This window comes from Orbicella franksi, chromosome 1, assembly GCF_964199315.1.
Source record: "Orbicella franksi chromosome 1, jaOrbFran1.1, whole genome shotgun sequence".
In the NCBI taxonomy this organism is placed as follows: domain Eukaryota; kingdom Metazoa; phylum Cnidaria; class Anthozoa; order Scleractinia; family Merulinidae; genus Orbicella; species Orbicella franksi.
The window spans coordinates 14,883,973-14,905,092 of record NC_138145.1 but is presented as its reverse complement, the minus strand read 5'-3'; the positions used below and the strand labels follow the sequence as shown (position 1 = coordinate 14,905,092).

Sequence of the window (21,120 nt, the reverse complement as noted above, 5' to 3'; positions counted from 1 at the left end):
TAACAAGATCGACAGCACTGGCCAATCAGTTAACTGAATAAATTTCTTTTTATGCGCGCCTTCTTCAAAATGGTCGTCATTTAGGTTTTGTAGTAAGTTAAGAAACTAAATTCTTTCATTTTGTTGTTTTGGAATAACCAACGGTTGTCTGAAGCAGGCGTCCATTGGTATTGGGCTCCTGTCTGAAGAAAAGATTTTGTGACTGATCTGATCATAAGTAAGCCAATTGGTGTATAACTTTGAAAAGCTTGTTATGGAGGTCGACATGGGTGCACATTATTGCCTGTAGAACTTTCCAGTCCTGGCATGTATAGCGGCTCGCTTGTATCGGTTTATGTGGATTTGAATAAACTCAATTTGTGACTTATTTTCCTTTCCTTTGGAGGGAGGTTTAGCACCGCCAAGTGAAGTGGGTCTCAGAAAAAAAAAAATTAATAAAAAAAAAAATAATAATGATATTACAATTGGAATATTAGGGCAAGGGAAGTAAATGACACTACCGATTAAGTACAATGCGGTATAACTGTGTCTGAATTCTTTCACTGGTGATAAGCTTAACAAGATATTTGCTTCCTGTTCACAACATCAGCTACCTAAATCTTGTTGTTGCCGTTTTTTCCCTAAATTCCTACAAAATTTGGTTTCGAGATTTGAAGGGACCAACACATAGTCGCAACTATCGATCAGATGTGCACTTGTTTTTTTGTTTTTACACTTTTTCTCCCCTTATACTTGCGTGCTTGCGTAGAGCTGGGGAGCATTTGAAATCGCGATATAGTGTACATGCAACTGTCTTCTTTTTCCCCCCAGCGGATCTTCGAGCAAAAGAGAGACTGCTTGAAGTCTACCTTCTTTTGTTTCTTTAACATTTTAGAAAGGAAATAGGAAAAAATTGCAACACATAAATCTAAAAGTGGTAGAGGCATCCGTGCTAGTTTATGCATGGTGAAGGTGGCGGGGGCTACACTCCTTTTTTTTATAAGAATTTTGTCTTTACTGCCCAGGCTGAATATCCTTATTTTTTGCTGGTTTATCCTTATATTATAGGAAAACAAAGTGGGCTATGCCGACACAACATCAGATTACTGTATCTGTGTTGCATTAACAAATTCTCAACACAAAAAATGATATTCTTTCAAAATCTGAGCCTCCGGTTTATTCTTAAAATAGTCTTAAAATTTCGCAAATTTTAGCCTCGATATTCTTTAAGTGTATTCTTATAAAAAAAGAGTGTAAATGGTGAAGAGGATGATTACAATATAGGAACCTAAATTTAGATTGTGCAATATAAAACATCCGTAAAAATGCGTTGTTTATTAATAAGCTTCTAGACAGTGCAATATACAAAACCATCAGAAAATAAGTCGTTTACATGTATTAAACGTAGTTCAATCTTCAAAGTTATATTAAGATCATATTAGTTTGTAATACGGGTAAAAGGCAGCTCAAGCTCCTATTCACAGAAGTTTTCCTCTCTTGTCTTTACCGAAAGAACGAATAAAACGTTACAGAAGATAAATTATAGTAACCATATACTTACTCTTAAATAAACCGACCCAAACAAGAATGATTGCTATTTAACCTATACAAAGGCGTTTTAAAAATAATAATTAAAAAATAAAACGAGAGGCGACAAACGATTGACATATACACAGGCAGGTAAATGCAAGTTGGGTCCAGGTTTGAACCATGAACTAAATACTTTTTGTGGCATTAGGTTCTTTAAACGGAGTACATAAAATATACTTACGTAAGAGTAAACAAGGAGAAAAATACCTTCCAATAGAAATAGTAAAACGATTATAAATTTCAAAAAAATACATTTTTGTTTTTTGCTGTTTTTAAAACTTTTTGTTAAGCGTTCTCTACAAAAGTAAGAGTTTGTCCTCTCTGCTGTTCTGTTCTTGGTTAAGGGCCGACAAGAACAATCAGAATCAACAGGGTAGCAAAAATAACCAAGCTTATCATTCATGAAGGACAGAAATGCGTTAATCGGCAACAGTCGAAATTATCTTCTTATTAAGGAAGTATCAAAATAATTAATAATATCAGGAAAATAACACGTGCACGTACATTTCATCGTATTGTGTTGAAACAAAACTCAAGTCTAGGCTACATGTCGTACACAGACTATTAAACTCCAACTGGGAACAGTCATTCACAATGAACTAACCCGCCAATGATTCTACTGCAGGTTGCACTCCGAATACGTAATTAAACATGTTTACAAAGGAGATGGTGAAAAATATGCTCTTCTTGGGCGAACAACTGTAAACACAAAAAAGAAAACAATGCACACACTATCCTTTGAAAAAGAGAGAATTCCAAATTATCCTTTAGTGCCCCCGTAAGTATTTTAACTTAATTTGAAAAAAATACTAAATTTAGGTAATGCTTTCACGAATCTTTTTCGATGTTTTTCACGCTTATCGACCGTGCTTTCAGTAGATACCCTTGATAATACAAGGAGTACGATGGTGTCAAATAACATATTCTTTGCTTGAACACATGGCTTGTATCCAATACGAGTACTGAGAGAGTAGGAGTCGATTCAAATCATGGATTTTCCATCGATCTACAACTTTCCACGCTCTGACTACAGCAGAATCAGTTATGAAAACTTGATGAGGGCCAGTGATTTGTCAAACCGGGCAGGCACCCTGTTCATCTGGTTCTTCCACAGGACACTCTTTATCGGCCGGATCAGGAACATCGTTCGTCTCGTCTTCGCTACTGGAGCTATCAGGTTGATCAGGTAGTAACAGCTCTTCCTGAGAAACGGAATGCGAAAGCACTCGTGTTGAACAATGACAGGAGAGACCATTAAGCAAATAAATGCCTATGAACTAATGAAACCGATGAAGCTCTCTAAATTCGTACTGGACTCCGACCTCAGTGACAAATACATACAAACCAATGCATATAGAGGGTGTAACTCACACCATATATACAAACCACCCCGGACAAAAAAACAGTCATTTGGTTTATACCTGCAGGTGTGACAGCGGGAGATCAGAGCTTAAAGCTCTTCTAAGGAAACTATCAGAGAGTTCATCCGGGCTTTGGCAAAGGATTGTTACAACGAGGAAAATATCAAAAATATCACAAATCCACACAAGAAGTGCGTGTGCTTTATTTAAATGATACCTTATCTCGAGTGTACTTGAAGTATTTCAGCCGAATGGGTTCATCCGGATTTCCATAACGCACAAGTCTGAAAAAAAAAAATGAATAAATGAACGAATGATTGAATGAAGAGAAACCTGGCCTCCAATGGATTATTTGACTTTTAATATGGAAGATGAAACCCGCCGTCATAATAAATATTACCAAGAATGCATGCTATTTCATATAATGCATATAGAGGGTGTAACAAACACCATATACACCGCACGAGCCTAAAGAAACAAAAATACTTAAGTGCGAGTCGCCAGTAGGCTGCGTGCAGACGTGCTACTATTCCAAGGAGACAGTACATGCCTACACGCTAGCGAAGTTATGACAAATTGGGAGATTCTAGGAATAGCACCTATTTTGGTTCTACTGAACAAATATCTGCAAATGAAGGTATTGGCCGTTACACAGGCTCTTTACAAAAGCCAGTCGTACTTTTAGGTAGAACTTATACACCAAGATAGCTCTTACGATTTATCAGTCCAATAGGGTTTCTCTTCCAAACTCCAGTCGCAGAACATGATCAAGTAAAGAACAAAACACTTGATTGTCACATATCCGACGTTCTGAAAAGAAATACCAGAAAGTGATTGTAAATTAGCAATGTGCCTGCTTACAGTAGAAAAAAAACCCAAGTGGGCCGAGGATTGTATTGGCTTGGTAAGGTACAGGTGAACGAATGCTAGCTGCACTAAAACACTCGTGTGCTTTCTTATTTTTATGAACAATCAAAGTATAGCGTAAACAGCCCAGAATGCACCATGGCGCAATCATGGCAATTTCGAAAACTCCGTCAAGGAGAGTTGACAGGAATAGGCCATTTCCGAGTGGCCTTTTACCTCTGTGTCAAAACGAGTCTTCGTGCGAAACCATTCTTATGAAAATGAGTTCCGCCTATAGGTTCATTTTCAAGCAAATCAAACTTATTTTCATTTTCAAAGGTTTTACGCGAAGACTTGTTTTGAAACAGAGGAACAAGGTATCTCTGAAATGGCCTATTCTGTTCGACATCAACTGGTACTTATTCCCCTGCTCGGATATATATCTGACCATGCGCGTCACTTCGTCACTCACCGTTCCAGTGCATTTGTGGTTCTCTGGAGAAGGTGGGTCTGATAATGGACCGTGAGTACAGATCAGCTTGGCTTTAAGGCCCTAGAAAAGAAAATGCATGCCTTCAGCCCTTTTAACCTGCACTGATCTAGCAGAGCCCTGGCTTCGGGCTTTGCGCTGTGCTGTTGGACAAGATACTTCACTCACATAGTGCCTGTCACTAATGGCTATTGGTCAACTGTTAGGGGAACCTGATAGACTCCTGTTGGTAGCTTGACGTTGTGAATAAATAAGGTTCAAGTGACAGTTGAGAATTGGTCAAACTTTAACTGCATCTAAGCTGCGAAATAACGTGTTTTTTAAACTGATATCTGCACAAAGATGCAAAGATCCGCACAATTTGCCGATGGCTGTGAAATTGACTGCAATTTTAACTTAGACCCTAAAAATTGCCGACAAGGTAATTGATAACTGAGATTACACCACTCCCCACTTAGAACCTCTCTGCCCTTGATGGACTAGCCCATCAAGGGTGAATAGCAAAACACTTATGGTACCTTAATGCTACGAGGTAAAGTGGAGTTAAGTACTGGCATGGTTACGCGGACTTGAAAACAGACTTGACTACTCAGTTTGACTTAGTTAAAAACATAGAATAAATAAATTCTAAATCAGACTTAATAGAGGACTTGCATGGCTTACTTTACCACTAGTGTCAAAGGCAGTATTACCAATAGCAACTCGAAATCTTGACTGAGATTATTAATTTTTAAAAGCGAAGCGTGTGAAGTGACGACTGAGTCACTAACCTTGGCGTTAAATCTGGAAGGATCAAATTCATCCACGTCCTTGCAGCCAGGGACACCAAACACTTTACGATCTCTCTGCGCTAGATGACAGCTGCCAACCATTTTTTGTCCCTTTTCAATTTTGTAAATTCCAGAGTTGGCTTTCATGTAGAAACCCTTCCTGTCGTCACAAGCAAAGAAAAACATCAGCAATGTAATGCATCCGTACCTATCTGGGTTACAAGAATATTAACCCAAATGGCAAGACTCCAGGATTGCTTGTTCCTGGAGGTTTGCTAACATTTGCGCGATGTTGTGATGTGGTGCTTTTGATTTGTGTCTCAGTGCTTTAATCTATACTATCGATGCAGCTTTCGTCGGCTTACCTGGCTGCTCCAAAATATAACGCGACTGGAGGATACATCCTCAGAACCTAGGACAGAAAAATCACAACTTAGCTACATGTACTACAGAATACTTTGCTCGAAGGACACCCCGCAACTACAAAGAAGATCCTCCTTCTGAATCCCAAGCTCTAAGTAAGAAATGCTTCGCCTTCTGATGAATCTACTTGTGCAGAGGATGAACTTCCCTCTCTTGTTTTACCATCAAAAACAAATGTCAAATCCCTTTTGAATGATTTTAATTTAGCCACGCGGGGTTCTTCGATTCTACAGTTATTAATAATTAGCAACTCTGAAATCTTTCGTAGCTATTAGTACGTAAAGTGCTTGCATGCGTATTTCTGCGCCTTTCTCGAGCAATGGTCTCTTGTTCATTACGCCACTGTAAAAAGGCTTTTATAACGAAAAAACGACGAATTCACCAGAATTAGTTACAAAGGCTTTTAACTTTTCGTAAAGAGCGATTTAAGAAATGTCCGACCTTTTTCCTTATCTAACTGTGAGAGACAAGAAAAAAGTATTCTGAAATTGTTCAGAAATCCAGCAATAGCTTTTGAAACAAAGAATGTTTCAGTACTACACAAACGTACCTCACAAACTAAGTTATCCAGTTTTTTCATTTTGTGGAGTGTCTTAAGATTCAGTCCAATCGGTCCCAGGCATTCTCTGATCTCCTTCTTTATTTCTGTACGCTCCTCGCACGACATGATGGACAGGCGAGCAGCTGCTGACCGCATGGCGGCTCCAGTACCAGGGGCGGCATTGAAGCTGCAAAGAGATCAAAGACGCGTTGATGGACAGAACACAATAAGTCCTTCAGAAAACATTATGTCCTTCAAATGACTAAATAGCCCCTAAAGGATTTTGCGGGCTTTTCAGTTTCAAGTTGAAGGACCGGGAAAAACACGAAAACGCAAGCTAGAGGAGGGGAAAAGTAAAGCAATGTCCTACGAAGTTTGGCAAAACTAAAGGAACCTGTAAATAGTTTCCGCTATAAGTGGTTTCTGTTTTCGTTACTTTTCCTTCCTTGGCCTGGGCGTAAAGATGTTTCTTTTTTTCCTCGTTATCCTCTTCAACTTTTACTTGCTGACAAAATTTAGGCCACTCTATTACATCGACTAGCTCTAAACGGTGTGTTCAAAGCGATAGATAAACATATTGAGGATTACAAATAGGTGCAGTGGAACATGCGAGGTAGTCACTGAGACATTGAATTGGGTCTATATATCAAATTGACAAAAAATAAGCAGACCCGCCGACAAAAATCTAAATTTAACGGCTAAACAATAATAACCGAAGATCAGTAAAATGGAATACTTGTATGTCGAACTATTGTGTACAAAAATTGAATCTTACTTTAACATCCAAAGAATTTCTAGTACTGCCTCTTCTTCAGTTAGACCTTGGTTGGCGGCCTCCTTAAAGATCGGGTCGACATCTGGAGCATTTGCGATGGCATCTTTCAAATGGTTAAATGCGTGTAGCGCTTTCTTGTATTTCCCAGTAGGTCTTCCGAAACACGTCCTGTGAACATGGTTACATTAAATTCTACTTTTAAAGGAGCATTCACGACAGCCAACTTAACTAAGTATCAAAAAGTATCAAACTACATCAAGATCCAAGGTCATTCTTGTGATTTATTTTCTTAAAATCGGCCTTGAGTTCTCCTTTAAAGCAACATTTCAGCGAGATTTGGATTGCCTTTGTATTGACATAGTTTTGAATACAGTTTTGAAATAGCAAAAACCGGTCATATTTAGGTTATTGGGAATGATTACCCAATACTTAGCCATTTATCTACTAGCGACTTAGTCATAGACAAATTCTTCCGCTGCGTCTTTAATTAATCTTCTTGCAAGGTTATATGTAGCCTGGCTATGCGTTAAGACTGAACCACAACTACTGTATGTAGTCCTGAAAATTTCCTCTCAGTCAACTTACTTTTCTTCCTTGAGAACTTCAAATCGCCACTGTAAAAAACTGTGTCCACTCAGCCTTATCCCCAGCATGGTTTCACTTAACACGTCCATGGCAAGATGAAGGATTCTCTCTTCCCATTCCTCTTGGCTAGGGCTACCCTGACCTGTGACAACAAAATATTGACTGAACAGCACGAAACAAACTTGAGAAAAAGACTCATTCTCTAGCATGAAATGCCCACCCTTTGATTGTCGAGAAGTGGCAGATGAAGAAAACTTCCAATAGATGTATGAAAAGTGAACATCAGCGCAAGATCAACATGAAAAATCCTGGCCATTCCAAAGACTGGGGAAAGTAACCCTTAGAACCATATCGCCAATTATTAACGCTTTTCAATCTACTTACGATTGGTGAGGTAAGGAACCATTGCTGCAGATGTTACTGTGCAAGAGTTTAAATAATCCTTTAAATCCGTAAAACGGATAAAGATTTAAGGGATTAAGGGTATTTTCCATATTTCAGCAAGCTTACCTTCCTTGAAGTTCCATTTGATGAGATGTTCTGGGACAATGTCCATGATGTTGGGTATAAGTCGACCCATTCTTAGCATGTTCTGACAAACTGCGATCAAGAACGACTTTTGCTGTCTATGTCTTTCGCCATTTTCAAACATGGAAGGTACATGGTCCCCCAGGAGGTTGTGATTGAACCGAAAATTGCCAAATCCTTTTTCCTTTTCTACCTATGAAGGAAGAAGTTGCACAATTCTATTAATGATACTAAAAACTACAAAAACTAAAAGTATTAAAGAAATAGAGGACATTACGTGGCCGCTTGGTGATACGAAATTTCTCTACGAGCGTTGAAACGTATTTCACACGTTAGCGCAGTGTCACTAAGTGGTAGTTTGGGAGAGGTTTTACTATCAGTAATTTGGCTGCCAGGGAATACTTTGGGACTCAGTTCTAAGTTCAAATGGTCCGGCGGAGGGAGGGTAACTTAGGTAGGTACAGTTGCATTTCTCAGTCACTGCGAATGAAAGCATCTTACCAATCTTGGGTTGAAGATGCACTGTATTCCCTCGTAATCTGTTATGGCCACAAAAGGTGCACCAAAAAAGCTACATTTGAACACGCTACTTCCAAGGCTTTCCATACGCTTCTGGAAGAAATGATGTCCTTTCTGTCAACATAAACAAAATCAGGCGTTAGTGATATACGACTCTCTTTTTTAGCCCTGGTCACAACGAAACGGGCAGCCACAATGACTAACTACGACTTTGCAGTATTTGCTGTTTTGTTTTGTTTTGCGATATTAAATGCGGTGTTCCGTGACCCGCAATTTCAACTTTAAAAAAGTCCTCATGTGCACCACCGTAAACGGTTTTTGTGCATAACCTATTCGATTTCTGTGTACCAAGGCAATCATTAGACTTGCCACAAGTCGACCGTTTCTTAAACCTTGACTTACTTATCTCGAGCGACGAGCTTAATCTTCGAGCGACGAAATCGCGAGGGCGAGCGCGGGCGACGTAAGTCGCGAGAGGTCGACCTTTCCAAGGGCGAAACTAACAATGGAAATATCATTGGAAATGACTTTTAGAAAGTCTAGGCAATTATATAACGTTTTGTAAATTCCAACACGATCATGCATTTTGACATGAGAAGAACTCCGACTACATTTCAACTCACCGTGACCAGCTCGACAATTTGGGGTACTCTACCACTGAAGGATCCTGGGATAGGTTGTGGGTCTGGTTCTCCATCTCCATCGCGGTCTTCCTTCCGGTAGGCGTACAACACACGCTGGCTGCATTTGAAACAAACAATATACCATCAAGTGACGTGCAAGAGCGCTCCTCGAATGCAACAACATTTGACGGTTTCATGAATTCAGAGGCGATACACAACATCATTGCGATCACACACAATAATTAATGCTACCATCATCATATCGTCATGGTATCGTAATCATTAGCATCATTACCGCCGCGCCGTAGTCGATATCACGGTAACTGCCATCATTACAACCACCTTCACTGTCATCATCATCGATAAAGTCGTCGTCGTCATCGTCGCCAGTGTGGTCACCACTGATCATTGATTAATTTTTTTGTGTGTTTATTATGTGATCATGCTAATGCTGAGAAAAAAGATGACTTGGTTTTACAGGCCACACATTTGATGATCTCGTTCATCATTATGGACTAGAATATCCATGTCATTATCCTCGGGAACGAAGAAAGAACATACCTTGTTGCTTCATATACGCAACTTGTCAGTTGCGGCATGAGTCAACAAATAAAGGTATTGTATGCTCGGTAAATATCAAAGATAGCAGAGACTTGATATTGCATGGTGCCAGCCTCTTGTAATGTACATTCTCTAACAGGAAAAGACGAATAATCATGAAGATGAAAGCGTATGAAAATGACCGTGTTTGAGACGTTACCTTCAATCAAACTTAACGCCATTAGTGTAACTGCGTCGAATAGCTGAGCAGCTTCAAAAATTCCATTGTGTACCGATTATGTTGATCTTCGTGATCAAACTGATCAAAGAGCAGTCTTACTTCAAACAAGACCCTGAGTTTTGTTTCTGGTTTGTGTATCAGTGTCACCGTAAATGTTCAAAACGTCATTTGTCATTAGCAAATTAAAGGTGGAAATCAAACCCTCTAATTACCCCGCTGAGAGATTAATAACAGAAAACGTGGCTACGCTCGACCTCCACCAGTCGAAAGCTATGGCTCTCTGAGCAAACTACCATGTTTTTCCTGACCCGTCGCCCCTAGATACTGTTACGGAGACGATGAAATACAATAACACGCCATGACATGGTTGACGGTATTAAGGTCTATTACGACCAGCCATTCAAATTCTAATTGACTTCGGCGAAAGTCACATGGAATATGCAGATAGCCGCTTTCACTATTGAACATTTTATACATGATGCCGATCCACGTAGCAGAAACGCCACGTGTTGTTGTTTCGAGAATTGAGTAGCCATGATGTGTGAGGTCAAGGCTATACGTGACTGTCTTGGAATGGCTTTGCATACAATCCACCTCTCGGAAACCAAAATCCAAATATTATTGGTGATTGTAGGGATTCCTTAAATCGCTTTAAGATCGCGCTTGCTACTCAAACTACATGACATATGGATCAGTGGAAGGAAAAAAAAAAAAAGAAAGATTGAAAACTGAGCATGCGAACTTGATAACATACTTGGATTAATTAAGCTTATTACGTTATTGTGAACTCTCCGAGGGCAACATGGCTTCGTAATGAAATGGTTCGTCGATTTCCTCAACCGGCTCTTAATCTCCCAGTTATCGTAATGCTTTCAGCCCAAGCCCTTGCTTGAAACACGCTGAACCTGCGGTCGAATTTTGTTTTGATTAATCTTCCCAGGTGGCTGTGTTAACTGTGGGGATAGTTGTTGCTGTAATAACGCATTGTATCAATACGTTTAAATAATGTAAAACGATATTGGTTTACAAGCAAGTTTTGACCTAATGTTATTTGCCGTTTGTCTAAGGCCACATGCATGTCAAAAAGTGTGATTTCGGTTTTATAAGAAGCCTACACGTTTGGCGCTTATTCTGCGTGTACAGTGTGATGGAATGAAACGTTACGTTCAATTTATCTTTTAACCTTACTAGCTGTTGTGTTGTCACGCCAACAGCGTTTTTACTCACCTTGAAAGTCCGCGTTTCAGCCACTTCCCCTCGTTGCGAGAGGAAGGGGTTACTTTGGCCCGTGATTTCTCCAACCTGGCTGATTATTCCCGCACGATGAAGACCGTCTTTGTTTAAGAGTTACGTTCTCTGCCAAGCATATCAACAAACTACCTAAACCCTCGAGGTAAATTATTCATGAAATTCCCAAGCGCCGCTGAACGAACACGCAAACAACCCAGGCAAATAACAATGACGTCATAGTGGGCGAGAGAACCGCGAGTTCCGTGGGCGGCAGGATATTGCGTTTACTGGACTGTGAAATTTATTTACACGTCTTGATGATTGCCATGGATATATATTTGTCTTTATTTGATCTTGCTTAATATTGTTTGGGTTGATAAAACCTAGCCTGGCCCCTCCTTTGACTTTTAGCGCCTTCATCGCAGTCTAGATAAAACCGCTCTGCACAGTTGTATGAAAGAGCAGAACATTTGACAGTTCTACCAGTTTCAAAATACCACATTTACATGTAAGGGTCTGCATGCACAAGTGCTACAAAGTGTAAATATTGTCTCATGATTTATTTTTTTTCTTTTTCTTTTGATTTATGGTCGGACAAACTGATATTCTTTTTGTTGTCATTATTTTACCAGTCTGACGGTACGTATTTTGGTGGCTTTATGAAATTTTTGCTTGTGTTAGAGTTCTCCGCTTAGTTCTTAGGCTACTTCTACTACCTGATTAGCGAATGGACACGCACTTAAATACCATAGGTATTTAAGTCGGTAGCTTTGTGTGGGCCACATGGGACGAACTGACCATGGCGGATTAAACACACTTTTAGAATATCAACCCAAACACCAATTCACGCGACTTTCAGAACTACAAAGTTTTTGAAACAATCAATAGAAATCAAAGTTTAGAGAACAAGAAGCCTAAACAGGACCTTTGTGGGAGATTCAGACCAAGGCCAGTAGACAAACCCAAACATGACCATCGATAGGTTTTGTTCGGAACTTAAGTACTCTTGATAAACTGAGATGGACAACTTGAAGTCATAAAACTCACTTTGTGGGCAGGCAGGCCCTAAAATTACAGGAGGACTAACCTGGGCTGACTACAAATGATAAACTATCGGTGGTCACATATCAAATACTTTTTTGATCTTAATTTATAACTCTTGATCCCTGAAGATTACATTATTAAAAAGAGCATAAATTAAACGTTGATTGACGCCAACTGAACCAACGAGGGAAACAAAATGCAAAATAGCACTGACCGCAGCTGTCGAATAGTAGAACTTTTTTAGCTACCGTTTCAACTGGCAATTTCTATAGGAGCTTTCATTTTGCTTCGCTGGGACCTGTGTACCGGATGTTTCCTTTTAACTGAGTTTTGACTGATTCACATGTATCATAACACGAGCTGAACTAACTCTTAGCCGGTTAACAGTCCCAATGTGAGAGTGAAACGTGTACATCCTCAGCCTGATAATTTACGATGGAGTTTAATAAGATATTATAATTCGGCAGACAGATGATTATTATGATATTTCTCAGTTTTGATTGATAGCAACGGCAGTTCAACAAACAGCCCGCGGGATTAAAAGCTGGCCCTGGTTTATAGTGAGAGAGAATCTAGGTCTTGTAGTCAGTTAATGTAGGCTATTTGGGAAACTTTAAACGCCGATCGAGGCTAGGGGTGATCTTTTTATACACTCAACGCATTTACAAGTGCTGCGGGAAGGGACAGATAATTTGATTTTTTTTTTTTTTGACAAATTTTAGGTGCCACTTCATCCCGAACGAACACAGTAGTAAACTTTGTTACGAGCAAAATAAGAAAAAGAAGAATTTTTTTTGGTCTCGGTTGTAGCTAATACTAGGTTACTGGAAAAAGTTTCGACTTGAAAACCCAAAATTCTCCGCCTTGGTGTAAATCTTGAAGGCAAGGAAGGGTATTTGGCGAAAGTACCCTTCGACTAGTGGGTACTTTCTGAGATTACGTAGCTTAGGAACCGCATTGATTATAAAAATTCAGCTTTAAGGGGTATTTTTCGCGCTGTTTCGCAGGTTTTTTGTTTGTTTGTTTGTTTGTTTGTTTGTTTTTGTTTTTGTTTTTTTGAAATTAACGAAAACTTCAGTATAGAACTTTCCACCTGATATCTGAGAAAACATTTTTTGGAAACAAACTGACAGCTTGGCTAGCTGCCCTTCAAAGGTTTTGAAGTCCTTGCGCGATAAATTAATTTTAAAAAGTAGACTGGGAGCGAGAGGTGACTCAAACCCCATTTACACGCGCTAAAAAATCGGCACCGTGCCCAAACAATTTCGGCTCGGCACTACCCATTTACACGGTCAAACTGACATTCACTAATCATGCTAATATTGCGTTGAAGTACCCTGAGAGCACCCAAGGGAATAGTAGATATATTACAAGGGATGACTCAGACAAGTTCAAATAGTCGTTGTACAATATAGAGTACTCTGCCACAGGTGATAGAGATCTTATTTTTCTTTCTCGGGAACAGACGCGGCGACCAGAGAGGCGAAAAATAAGACCAGGGTTTTGTTTCCTCGCCACTGACCGCCGGCTTGGCCTCGAGAAAAAAACCCTCTGGGGCCCTGGGGGAATTTTGAGGCAAATTCATTTACGACACTTTTTATATGATGAGCCGATGTTAATGAATTTTACCTCTTGAGGTGGCTGATTTTGAACTAAAGACCTAAAATCAGGGGTGCCGATTTCATAAGGTACTTCCCTTAGTTCTTGTCACTGAAGAGAATCATAAACTCAAAAGCGATCCCGTCTGCGGTATCGATGAAGCGATTGAGTTTCGAAAACTTACCTTTCCATGACTTTCTGGCCGATTAAAGCAGTGTTTATCTTGTTTGAAATTCTGAAAGCTGCTCACAGTACAGCATGCACAACACAGCACAGCCGTCTCACATTGCCATGTTGACTTTGACCTGGCCACAAGGTCCTATTAATGATAAATCCTAAGATCGACGAGATCAAACCGAGCTTACTTAATTCTTGGGATTATTCGTTCTGCTTCACTAGTTGTGACGGAACTGGCTGAAGGAATCTTAAACGCCGGCAGCTTGGGTACCAGCCACAAAACGGCGTGGTCTGGGACAAAATTGTATTCTATTTGGTCGGGCTCATTAGGTTAGAAACCAGGTCAAGAGGCATACAATCAACAGGCATACAATTCATGGTAGGCCACCCATATAGTCTACCTGCAGTTCGCTTTTATATTCTGCCGTTTGCTTGCGGTTAGCATTTATATACTGTGTTTGGTTGCGGTTAGCATTTATGTACTGCTGTTTGTTTGTAATTAGCATTTATTTAGTGCTGTTTGCTGGACTGCGCTTAGCATTTAACGGGTGATGGGGAAGGCGACTATATGTGTCCTACCATGAAGTTCTTGCCAATCAAGACCGCATAAGGGGCATGCTCACCCCAACAGGCATTTCAATGGAGACGGTTAACCTGCGATCAGGCGTTCTTTTTTTTTTTCTATTTTTCTTTCTTTCTTTTTTTTTTTCCCTAAAAAAAGAACGCCTGATCACAGGTTATGGAGGGGCCCCAATTCAAGGGATGGACCAAAGAGGGGGGTAAATACGGGTGTGCAAATCTGCCGATCTGTACCTTTTTTTCGCCAAATCCGTCGGTCCGGCAAAACTTCAACGGCAAACTGGTAAATGTGAATGCCATTGTTAATTTCGCACAAATAGTAAAGACGGCAGCATGCTTGATGACCGCAATTCCAATAACAGTCTCACACCTGAATTTAATGAGCTTCGTTCGAAAAAGAAATAATCTGGATGACCTCGTTAGCATACCGACCAAGGCTCAAGAAAGATCTTTGATCCATATTTCGTTTAGGAACATCAAGACAGGCACTATCCGGAATCCGCGCCAAAATTCACAGCTGATCCACGATCCACTGTGTTTTCAAAATCCGCGAATCCGCTCGATTTACCGCAAAAATCCAAAATCCGTGCGCTTTTTAAGGCCAAATCCGTCAATCCGAAAACCTATTTCACCCCCCTCACCAAAGGATGGACCCGTGCAGCATTACTTTAATACTGTTGTCAAAACGGCATTATTGGTTTTAATGCGGGCATACATATTTTTTTAAACCATTAATCAAGGTCATGATTTCTTTATTGCGATTGCAACTCCAAGAAATTTCATACTCAGAAGTAAGGAACAACTCTCACAACCCTCGCACAGGAAGAAATGTCACGCGACAGAACATAATGTCACACATGACATAACATTAACGTGACATGGATTTTTTCTCTTTAAACTATTAATTATATATCATACATAACTTAGTCTTTTATAACAATTAATAGAGATCTGTTGTACATGGTATTTCAGCCATTTACAAATTCAACACTGTAGTCAGTAACAACATTTCACTGGGAACAAGTATCCAACAGCACACATCTTATTGTCGCATTACATCCTCTATGTTCCAATATTTCAACAAATTAAGTATGTTATTCTCTCTAGAGCCACTGACTTAATTTATGTACAAGCTGTAAATTATTCTTATGACATGTAGCCAAGCTTCCCCTAATGGGGAACAACTACGATTTTGAAAAATTATGGTGGCAAAATAAGAAGAATTTTTATGTCATACTGTCCAAACATACACTTGTAGTTAGTTAGTCTCCTCTAATGACTATAATCCAAATCAGAAATAGGATAAATACTAGTCAGTAAAAGAAACTTGGTGTTACCTAGCAACATCTCTAATGTAAACTATATATGTTATAAGAGCACAAACCGAGGAGAGTGACAAATGATGGCCTCTAAACTATACTAACCAGAGTACTAATAGTTTTCAGTCTTTTGGAAAAGTCTTCAGATGTGGTCCCCTGCAACGTGAGATGTAATGTAGGCACAGCCATAAATATGGAACTCAGGATTGCATAACCCTGTACAGCAGACTAATTAATAATAGACTGTAGATATATTATCTTAATCAATTATACAAATTGAGCATGCTTATTTTATATACTATACATGTAGGTACAGAAAATCTAACTTTCTGAAAAACAAGACTCAAAATTTTCCAGCTGCCAAGCTGGCTCTCTTTTGACCATGTGGAGGAATGAGCATGGGAAACAAATTTGGGTACAAAAATCTCATGCTACAATCAACTCAGAGTACTAATTCACAAGCACCCCATTGGCAAAACGTCAATTTGGAAAAATAAAACGTTTTTAAATTACATTGTACAGAAATAAACCTAATGTATACTAAGTGGTAGTTTCTAGGCCCATCGATCTCTCTGTCGCAGCAAAACTTCCCACTTTTGAACTCGACATCGGCACAAGAAGCTGTACACATTACAGAACACTCCTTGATCAAAGGGATTCACATCCTCACTGAGGGTCTTTAGATAAGAAATTCTTGAGCGGGACATGTACTCCCAAGTAGTCTGAGCTGTAAACATCAAATAAGAATGACAACAAAACAGAAGAAAAACTACGAGAAAAGTGAGACACAGGACAAACATTGCAAAAATGAGGAAACCATTGGCAAGGAACCATGCCAGCCAGGCTTTCTTGTATACAAAAGCATACCTAAAAAACAGAAAACTTTATTTAATTTATTGAAAATCCTTACATATTTAAGCCAACATAATTTTAAAGTAGCCAGCCATCACATGCACTTTAATCGAACTAAATAATGGGAGTAAAAGGGACCTGAGAGAGGTAGGGAGGGATAGAAGGCCGGAGGAAGGTACTCAGGAGGCGGCTAGCAAGGAGGGACAGGGGGATGGAGGGAGGTTTGTTAGGAGGGAGGGAAGGATAAAGGGAGAGAGGGAGGGAGGAAGGGAAAGATGGAGGGAGAGTAATGGATGAGTTAAAATTACAAAGTCATGGTATAACAAACTTAAAACTACACACATGACCTTTTAAACTTCTACATTATGCAAAGTTAAAATCTCTAAGTTTAGGAAACATCTCACACTGATGACAAAGACATAGTGACAAAGGCCAAATAATAACACAGCAGCCATTTTGGTAGAACAAAAAAGACAAGTTATCAGTTCATGTATTATACAAGTAAATATATGAAAGACCACATAAATTTCTTCATGTATTATAATAACATTACAGACTGTATATAGTTATTAGATTAATAATTTTTAATGAAATTAGAAGTAGCAATGGCAAAGAACTCTCACCAAGTAATTTCAGTGGCCCATGCAATGAGTACACACTGAGTTAGGAGAAAGCACCAAAAGAATCTGTGATTTCTCTCCCCTACACAATTTCCAAGCCATGGACAGTGGTGATCATATCTTCGCACACAGCGACCACAGTCTTCACAGTGCTTAGCTCGCAGTGGCTGCAATATTGCGCAGTATCCACAGCGCCGTAATCTTGCACCACCTAGAGGTGGTGTAGCCAATATTTTACAGGATTCTTCTGCATCCTCCCCATCTGATTGGCTTTCTGAATCTTGCTCTGTTTTCTACAGAGAGTTACAGGATTGCCGTTAGCAAAGAGGTAAAGTTGCATCTTACAGCCAATGGTGTTTATTTCTTAAGCAGATTAACTTTTGCCAGGCCAGAGGGAAAGCTGCTTTAATTTTTTGTTCCATAACATGGTGCTATTTCCAGCATTGAAAAAGACACACTGTGATGATATTTACTCATTCTGACTTGTGGTCACATTATCTACAGTACCAATCAAATTTATGCTGACAATCTCCAAAATTAGTCCTGAGGTCCGACATTCTAGTTAAAAGTGTTGAGGCACTTGAGAGTTGCTTCCCTGCACATCTGGGACCCCAGAATGCAACATGCCTGCTTCTTTCTCTCAGGCCATAAAAAAGTAACTTGCCAACCTACTATCAAATTTACATCTGACTGGCAAAGTTAATCTGAATCACAAATTACAGCTTTCCATTTATTTTGTTGTTTCTCTGTGATTCAGGGAATTTTTCCTTTGCCTTTTTAATAAAAACAACTACATTACTAATCACATTACATTGTGTACTTCAACCTGATGAGGTTTCCCCTTTCCGTGTGCTATAGGGCCAGAAAACTTCACAGCTGATTACCAAAATGTTTTTGAAACCAGACAGAAAAGCAAAAAAATGGATTTGTGAATGTAGAAAAATTGGGAATTGGTTTTTGACCGTATAAAAATTGATCATTGGTAAACCAAATGAAAGGAGTCCTCCTTCGAGATAACTACCGAGCAAACTGAAATCAAACTTGAGTTTATTTATTTGGTATAAATAATTCATCTCCATCACCTGAATTCAACAACTTAAGCTCAGAAGCTTATAAATGCTCATGTTGACTCACGTCAAGGGAGATCAATCTTACCTCAAACGTAACCATTATACTTTTTTCGTCGCTTATTTCTGCAAATCCAGGATCCATACAACTTGCCACGAAGTAGAAAATAAATCCAAAGAAGCAAAGCGACAAGAAAGCTGCGACATAGAACCAGTTCCCGTTGAAACAAGCTCGTTTAAGTTCTGAAACACAAGCTTATGTCGTCAAAATCCTGGCTTTAAAATACGAATCAAGAAATTACTAAGACATAAAGATCGTCATCTGCGTTACCTGTATCTTTAAGGACTAAAATAAGGACGATTCCTGTTGTTAAAGATACGTGAAATATGCGAGAAAGAACTCGTTCATGACAGTTCTTCGCCTCCATCTTGGTTTTTTTTTTGGTATACGGTCCTTGTCTCGTATCGCGGGCTCGCATCCTTTGTATCGATTATCGGCTGATGATGTCTCCTGACTTCTCGCAGGACTAAATTTCGACCCGTTACCTGGACGGGGGTGTTGGAGGGGGCTGGTAGGATTTAAATTATTTAGTTTTTAAAGTTTGCTAAGCAAAATATGGCCTATATGCATATATGTAGGTCTCTTCCAGTAAGGTCCTCAGCCCTTTCCTCACGAGAAGGGAAAATGTGAGCGGGTCCCGGGTCGGAAAAAACCTTCCAAACGATTCCCACGTCACAATGGTCATCGGCTCACGTTGTTTTTTTCTCTGATCTTCTCTGCGTGGGGTGTTCTCTTGGCCCGTTCGTGAAGTTAAGCATTTCCCCGTCTGAATTTCAAACCTTTTCATGTCGCCTTGCATTGGTCTGTGGCCTAAGAGCCAAACAGGCGGAGGCCGTGTTTTAAAAGGACAGGGGCACCCAACGAACGTTTTCTCTCTAATGCTGTTAGATGCTGTTTTAGGCTATCTGGAGTACTTTTAAAGCTCTGTAGGTTAATTTTACGTTGCACTAAAAAAATTTTATCTGTTCGGATATTCTAGGGGAACTTGAGTATTCTCGAATTTATTAGGGCTTTTTTGTCCATTTCCCGAAAACCTTAGGTCTTATCACCTTTCCGAAAATGATAGCTGACCTTTTTTCGGTACTCAAAACGACATTTTCAGCAGTCCGAAAACAACAGACATTAAATTTCTCATATCACGAAAGTTCGAGGTGCCAATTCTCTCAAGAAAATCAGAGGGGATTAAAGGCCTTCCGAACAGATAATTTACCGAAACGATCCGTTGGGTGCCCCTGAAAGGACAGAGCGACACTACACATGCCTACATAACACTGACAGTTTAGCTTTCCTCCACCAAACTGGCACAGAAGGAGAACAGCATTAGAAATGCTAGTTTAACTGAATTACACTTCCATTTTTTATTAGACTACGAGTAGTCCCTCTTTCGCTTAGACTAAGCGAAAGAGGGACAACTCCTAGTCTATTTTTTATATACGAACGTCTAATTTTGGAGCTGAGGCTGAACGTTCTCATATTTTTCTTTTGCGATTTGAGGCTGAAAATAATCTTTAATAGTGGTATACAAGGTCAACTACGCATTTTTTATCTCGCATCTCGCATTTTGTTATCTCGCATCTCGCATTTTTTATCTCGCATTTTTTTATGTCGCATCTTGCATTTTTTTAATGTCGCATCTCGCATTTCTTATGTCGCATCTCGTATTTCTTATGTCGCATCTTGCATTTTTTATGGCGCATCTCGCATGTCGCATATCGCATTTTCGTCTCAAACTCACTGTAATATGTTCGAAATTCATCTAAAATTATGTCGCATCTCGCATGTCCTTTACAAGCTTCCGTACTTTTGTGCTGTGACGGATCAGATAATGGGTTAATTTTGCTGAGAGGTGAAACGTGAGACCTATTTCAAGACTTGTATTTGCAGTGTATTTGTTATGCAAATCAATCTCAGCAGGCAGTTAAACTTGGAAACAATAGCACAAAATACAACGAAATTTGTCAATAAACTGATCATTTTGAATAACAATGGCGACGTAAAGCAGGTGTGCTAACCACTAGTGCCATCTGACGGTATCTTCCAATTTTATAACTATCTTTTTTAACGACTGCTGACAAGACCAAACTCCGAGTCAGTTGGAGTTCTGTGAAGTCCAACGATCCTTTCTACAACTTGAACAGAAGTATTGTAATTATTACAGTAAATATTTTGACTGAAAAAGCAAACTGTAGGAGAAGTCAATTAAACACTTGCATCAGCTCAGACAGTTAAACTACTGAATCTGCCGTCATACAAGCATGTGTCACGTTTAAAAGAGTGTTCAGCAAATGTATGTCGCCGGCTTTAGTAACTTTCCTAACAACTTTTTCCTTCTCGAGCCACAAGCTTTTTCATGATGTGCTCTCACGGTCTCTCGCGAAGGACGCCGTAGGACTATTATAAGGGGTATCGAATGGTCTCATTCAATTTAAAAGTGCTCGCAAAATTTCGCCTGTGCAAAAATTGCTCGCAAAAGTTAGATGAGTGCTCGCTGAGTTTTTACAACTGCGTGCATACCCGCATTCTGGAGTCTGGTAGCTTTTAGCTTCTTCTCGTAGTGTGTTCACAACGTCAGGTTACTGAAACTTTAGATCTCCTTAAGCGTCCACCCATTGCCTTACCTGAAGTTACGCGACGTAATTTCAAACAAGACATAATTGGCTGTAAGCTGCTGTGATTGCATTTGGCTGAACCCCCGGGGAGGGGGGGGGGGGCACTGCCATATATGGGCTATATAGGTATGTGCCGCTGTGAAGGGTATGGT

At 39.7% G+C, this 21,120-nt stretch overlaps 2 protein-coding genes across 2 annotated transcripts; both read right to left on the bottom strand.

Moving 5' to 3' along the window:
• Positions 1-1,295: 1,295 nt before the first annotated feature.
• Positions 1,296-12,192, bottom strand: LOC145477943 (uncharacterized). The gene is made up of 13 exons (XM_081455821.1): positions 11,039-12,192; positions 9,031-9,148; positions 8,390-8,521; positions 7,871-8,081; positions 7,361-7,502; positions 6,776-6,943; positions 6,010-6,187; positions 5,402-5,448; positions 5,037-5,196; positions 4,249-4,329; positions 3,646-3,740; positions 3,148-3,214; positions 1,296-2,771 (listed from the first exon to the last, which is right to left on the bottom strand). Exons 3-13 carry the CDS (start codon positions 8,492-8,494, stop codon positions 2,643-2,645), a joined length of 1,383 nt encoding a protein of 460 aa, XP_081311947.1. The 5' UTR covers positions 8,495-8,521; positions 9,031-9,148; positions 11,039-12,192; the 3' UTR covers positions 1,296-2,642.
• Positions 12,193-14,487: 2,295 nt separating this feature from the next.
• LOC145478061 (palmitoyltransferase ZDHHC12-A-like) lies at positions 14,488-19,215 on the bottom strand. The gene is made up of 4 exons (XM_081455965.1): positions 18,630-19,215; positions 18,387-18,541; positions 17,235-17,524; positions 14,488-16,626 (listed from the first exon to the last, which is right to left on the bottom strand). The coding sequence occupies exons 1-4, from the start codon at positions 18,775-18,777 to the stop codon at positions 16,314-16,316; spliced, it is 906 nt and encodes a 301-aa protein (XP_081312091.1). The 5' UTR covers positions 18,778-19,215; the 3' UTR covers positions 14,488-16,313.
• Positions 19,216-21,120: the final 1,905 nt, after the last annotated feature.

Bases quoted from the DNA above. Each gene is read 5' to 3' on its own strand.
- LOC145477943 (XM_081455821.1), bottom strand. From the start codon at position 8,494: ATGGAAAGCCTTGGAAGTAGCGTGTTCAAATGTAGCTTTTTTGGTGCA. The intron at 8,082-8,389 runs GTAAGATGCTTT...CTTCCTTCATAG, and splicing joins GCATCTTCAACCCAAGATTG to GTAGAAAAGGAAAAAGGATT. The intron at 4,330-5,036 runs GTTAGTGACTCA...TTTCTTTTCTAG, and splicing joins CTTCCAGATTTAACGCCAAG to GGCCTTAAAGCCAAGCTGAT.
- LOC145478061 (XM_081455965.1), bottom strand. From the start codon at position 18,777: ATGCGAGCCCGCGATACGAGACAAGGACCGTATACCAAAAAAAAAACC. The intron at 17,525-18,386 runs GTAAGATTGATC...AACTCTCTGTAG, and splicing joins GTATAATGGTTACGTTTGAG to AAAACAGAGCAAGATTCAGA. The intron at 16,627-17,234 runs GTGAGAGTTCTT...TCTGTTTTTTAG, and splicing joins TGGGCCACTGAAATTACTTG to GTATGCTTTTGTATACAAGA.